The sequence below is a fragment of the Notothenia coriiceps genome, unplaced genomic scaffold (assembly GCF_000735185.1).
Source record: "Notothenia coriiceps isolate Sejong01 unplaced genomic scaffold, NC01 NC01_scaffold00037973, whole genome shotgun sequence".
NCBI classification, from domain to species: Eukaryota; Metazoa; Chordata; class Actinopteri; order Perciformes; family Nototheniidae; genus Notothenia; species Notothenia coriiceps.
The window spans coordinates 306-3,901 of NW_011370674.1; the positions used below are offsets into that span (position 1 = coordinate 306).

The window sequence follows — 3,596 nt, forward strand, 5'->3', positions numbered from 1 at the left end:
GGGGGAAACACTCAGGAACTGGGAACGCAACAACCCAATGGCTTCAATATCATTGGTCCACTCTGCTAACGGAGGCATTCTGCAGGATAACAGCAGTGGCCAGAGGTATCAGTACTTTACTCCACTACTTCACACATTTTTACTTTGACTTCTTACATGTTGAACCCAAATACCTGTACTTTCTACTTCTTACATGTTGAACCCAAATACCTGTACTTTCTACTTCTTACATGTTGAACTCAAATACCTGTACTTTCTACTTCTTACATGTTGAACACAAATACCTGTACTTTCTACTTCTTACATGTTGAACCCAAATACCTGTACTTTCTACTTCTTACATGTTGAACACAAATACCTGTACTTTCTACTTCTCACATTTTCCAAACAGGCTGGTTCCTTTAGTCTGAATGTGTGTTTGGTGGCGTGATCATTATTATTTAGAGTCATTGCGTGCCTATTGATTTGAACACGATCCGTGTATCCATCATTTCCTGGTCTTCTCTAAAGAAGAGGGACCAATGAAAACGTTGTCATGTTGCCGTTGTTCAGCATGGAAACATTCATTAGCTAACAATGACATTATTGTTCTATTAATATAAAGGGAGGTCAGGTACTCTTTAAAACAGCTGCTAGTTATGGGTACATTTCAAAGCCTCTTTACTTTTACTCGAGTAAAGAAGTTTAGTCAGTACTTCTACTTTCACCAGAGTATTTTAAACACGAGTATCTGTACTTCTACTTGAGTAAAGGATGTGTGTACTTTTGCCATCTCTGCTCAGTAGCAACCACACGATGCACACTTCCTATATCTGCTTGTCTAAATGTGTTTCTCTCTGTGTTTCCCAGACATCGATGAGTGTGACAGACAGCCGTGTGGTAACGGCACCTGTAAGAACACGGTGGGCTCCTACAACTGCCTCTGCTTCCCCGGCTTCGAGCTCACGCACAACAACGACTGCATGGGTACGGATCATTCACCAGGGAACACAAGATACTTACAAAGTCCTAAAATGCATCTAAAACTAAGGCCGTAATTGGATTTGAAATACAATGGCTGTGCAAGTCATTTAACCGAAACCTTCTCTGTAGTTGTATTACATTTGGGAAACACCTAAATCAGACTTTGTTTTGACTCTTCAGTTTTAGAAAGAAACGTATACACTAGCCAATGTTTTCAGGATGTATTGCTCCTGTAAACCTCTAATACTGTTTCTAAAGGAGGTCAGAATTCAGATGCCTAACCTTTGACATGTTTATCCTCCAGACATCGACGAGTGCAGCGCTCTGCAGGGCCAGGTGTGCAGGAACGGGCAGTGCATCAACGGGATGGGGTCCTTCCAGTGTCTCTGCCACGAGGGCTACGAGAACACTCCGGACGGGAAGAACTGTGTCGGTAAGTCAGGCATTAAATAGACAAGATAAATAAGAGCAGGGCGGAGTATTTATACGTTTTTCTTTACAGCTTCAACACTTATTACGATCAATTATTTGTTGATTGAAAGAAGATTTTGCCAACTGTTTGAAAATTGCTCAATCGTTTAAATAATTGTTCATGCAGAAATGTAGTAGGTGTTGGTTTCAGCCCCTCACCGATGGGGCCCCTTGTCCATTTTATATCATTTTAAGTCATTTTGAAGTTAGAATCTTTCAATTTTTGAGCGAACAACACTCGCCTTTGGACTTTGTTTCCATACAGTAATTAACAACAGTTTATAGACCAATCGATTCAAGCAATGAAGGAATGTTATCGTTAGTTGCATCCCAAGATTTCCTTCAGTACCGTTTGTCTTCAGTACAGAGACTTAAACACATATTCTTCTCAAATGTGTCCACAGATATCAATGAGTGTGTGAGCCTCCCCGGCACCTGCTCTCCAGGAACTTGTCAGAACCTGGACGGATCTTTCAGATGTATCTGTCCTCCTGGCTACGAGGTGCAGAACGACCAGTGTATAGGTAAGTTACACACACAGGCACACACACACACACACACACACACACACACACACACACACACACACACACACACACACACACACACACACACACACACATAGAGGGATATACCCACTTCAGCTCAGACTAAATGCTCCCATCAGCATCCCAGTACAACCCAGCCATCTGCTCTAAAAACACCTCCACCCTCTCCCCACCTCTCTTAATCCTCCCCTCCTCTTCTCGCTCTCTGCTCAGATATCAACGAGTGTGAGGTGGAGCCCAACATCTGCCAGTTTGGCGCCTGCACCAACACCCCCGGCAGCTTCCACTGCACCTGCCAGCCGGGCTTCGTCCTCTCGGAGAACAAGCGGCGCTGCTACGGTGAGAGAACATCTGGAATAAATGTGTTGTCTCACTTGTATCCCTGATACTGTGGTGATGTTGTCTTTGAGTGTCCCGTGAATAACCAACCAATTACCGTCCATCTCTTTCCTCATGGCAGACACCAGAGAGAGCTTCTGTTTCACTTCATTTGAGGCGGGGAAGTGCTCCGTCCCCAAAGCTCTGAACACCACCAAGGCTAAGTGCTGCTGCAGCAAGATGCCCGGAGAGGGCTGGGGGCTGCCCTGCGAGCTGTGCCCCCGAGAGAGCGAAGGTGTGTGAGACACAGACACACACACACACACACACACACACACACACACACACACACACACACACACACACACACACACACACACACACACACACACATACAGATCTTTTACCACCTACAGTAGTTTTTGAATAACTTCACAAATCCACATATTTATACATAAACAGTTTTTTTTCTACTCTACAGTATTTAATTTCACAATTTGTTTTATCTTATTCTATTTTATATGTATATATATTATTATTTCTTGATCTTACTTGCATTATTATGTATTTATTTCTTTTTTATGTCTTAAATATATGGCATTTTGCATCGTTAGAGGAGCCTGGGATTACAATTTTCACTAAAAACAAACATTTGCTAAATAATAATGTGTACCTTTTTTTCTATGTGTCTGTAGCAGCTTTTGACACACTCTGTCCTTTCGGGCACGGCGCCCTGCCTGGACTCGGCGATACTCGTGAAGGTGAGTGCCGTAACACAAATCTACTCCAGTAGACGATTGTGGAGGTTTTGTTAAAACGTTTTTTTCTCTTGCTCTCTTTAGACATGAACGAGTGTCTGGACAACCCGGGCATCTGTCAGAACGGGATCTGCATCAACACAGACGGCTCGTTCCGCTGCGAGTGTCCCTTCGGTTTCAACCTGGATTACACCGGGGTCAACTGTATTGGTAGGATGGTTTCTATGAATAACACTGAGATCATAGAAGTAGAGCTGAGTACTTTGAGTTATTGTCTTTTGTTAAGGGACTTTAATGCCATGTCACAGAATATATGACCAAAAGGTAGGATGTTATTTTTTAACACCAGTAACTAGAGGTGTTGCCTTGAGTCACACTTACCTAATGACTGATTTGACTTTGACTTCAGCCTCTTGATTAGAATACTTGATACCAAGTTTAAAGTAAAAAGAGTGCCACAGATCGATGAATTTCCCTTTATTTTAACCAACTTTAACAACTTGAATTCCCAGCAAGTCAACACTTAATTCCCCAGATA

General features: G+C 42.7%; 1 protein-coding gene across 1 annotated transcript; it reads left to right on the forward strand.

The window, feature by feature from the left end:
- Positions 1-849: 849 nt before the first annotated feature.
- Positions 850-3,268, forward strand: LOC104967929 (fibrillin-2-like; the record flags this gene model as incomplete). The annotated part of the gene is made up of 7 exons (XM_010797468.1): positions 850-966; positions 1,268-1,396; positions 1,839-1,958; positions 2,196-2,321; positions 2,443-2,595; positions 2,996-3,061; positions 3,143-3,268. Coding segments are annotated over 7 exons (837 nt in total), but the record flags the coding sequence as incomplete, so codon positions are not given.
- Between the last annotated feature and the right edge of the window lie 328 nt (positions 3,269-3,596).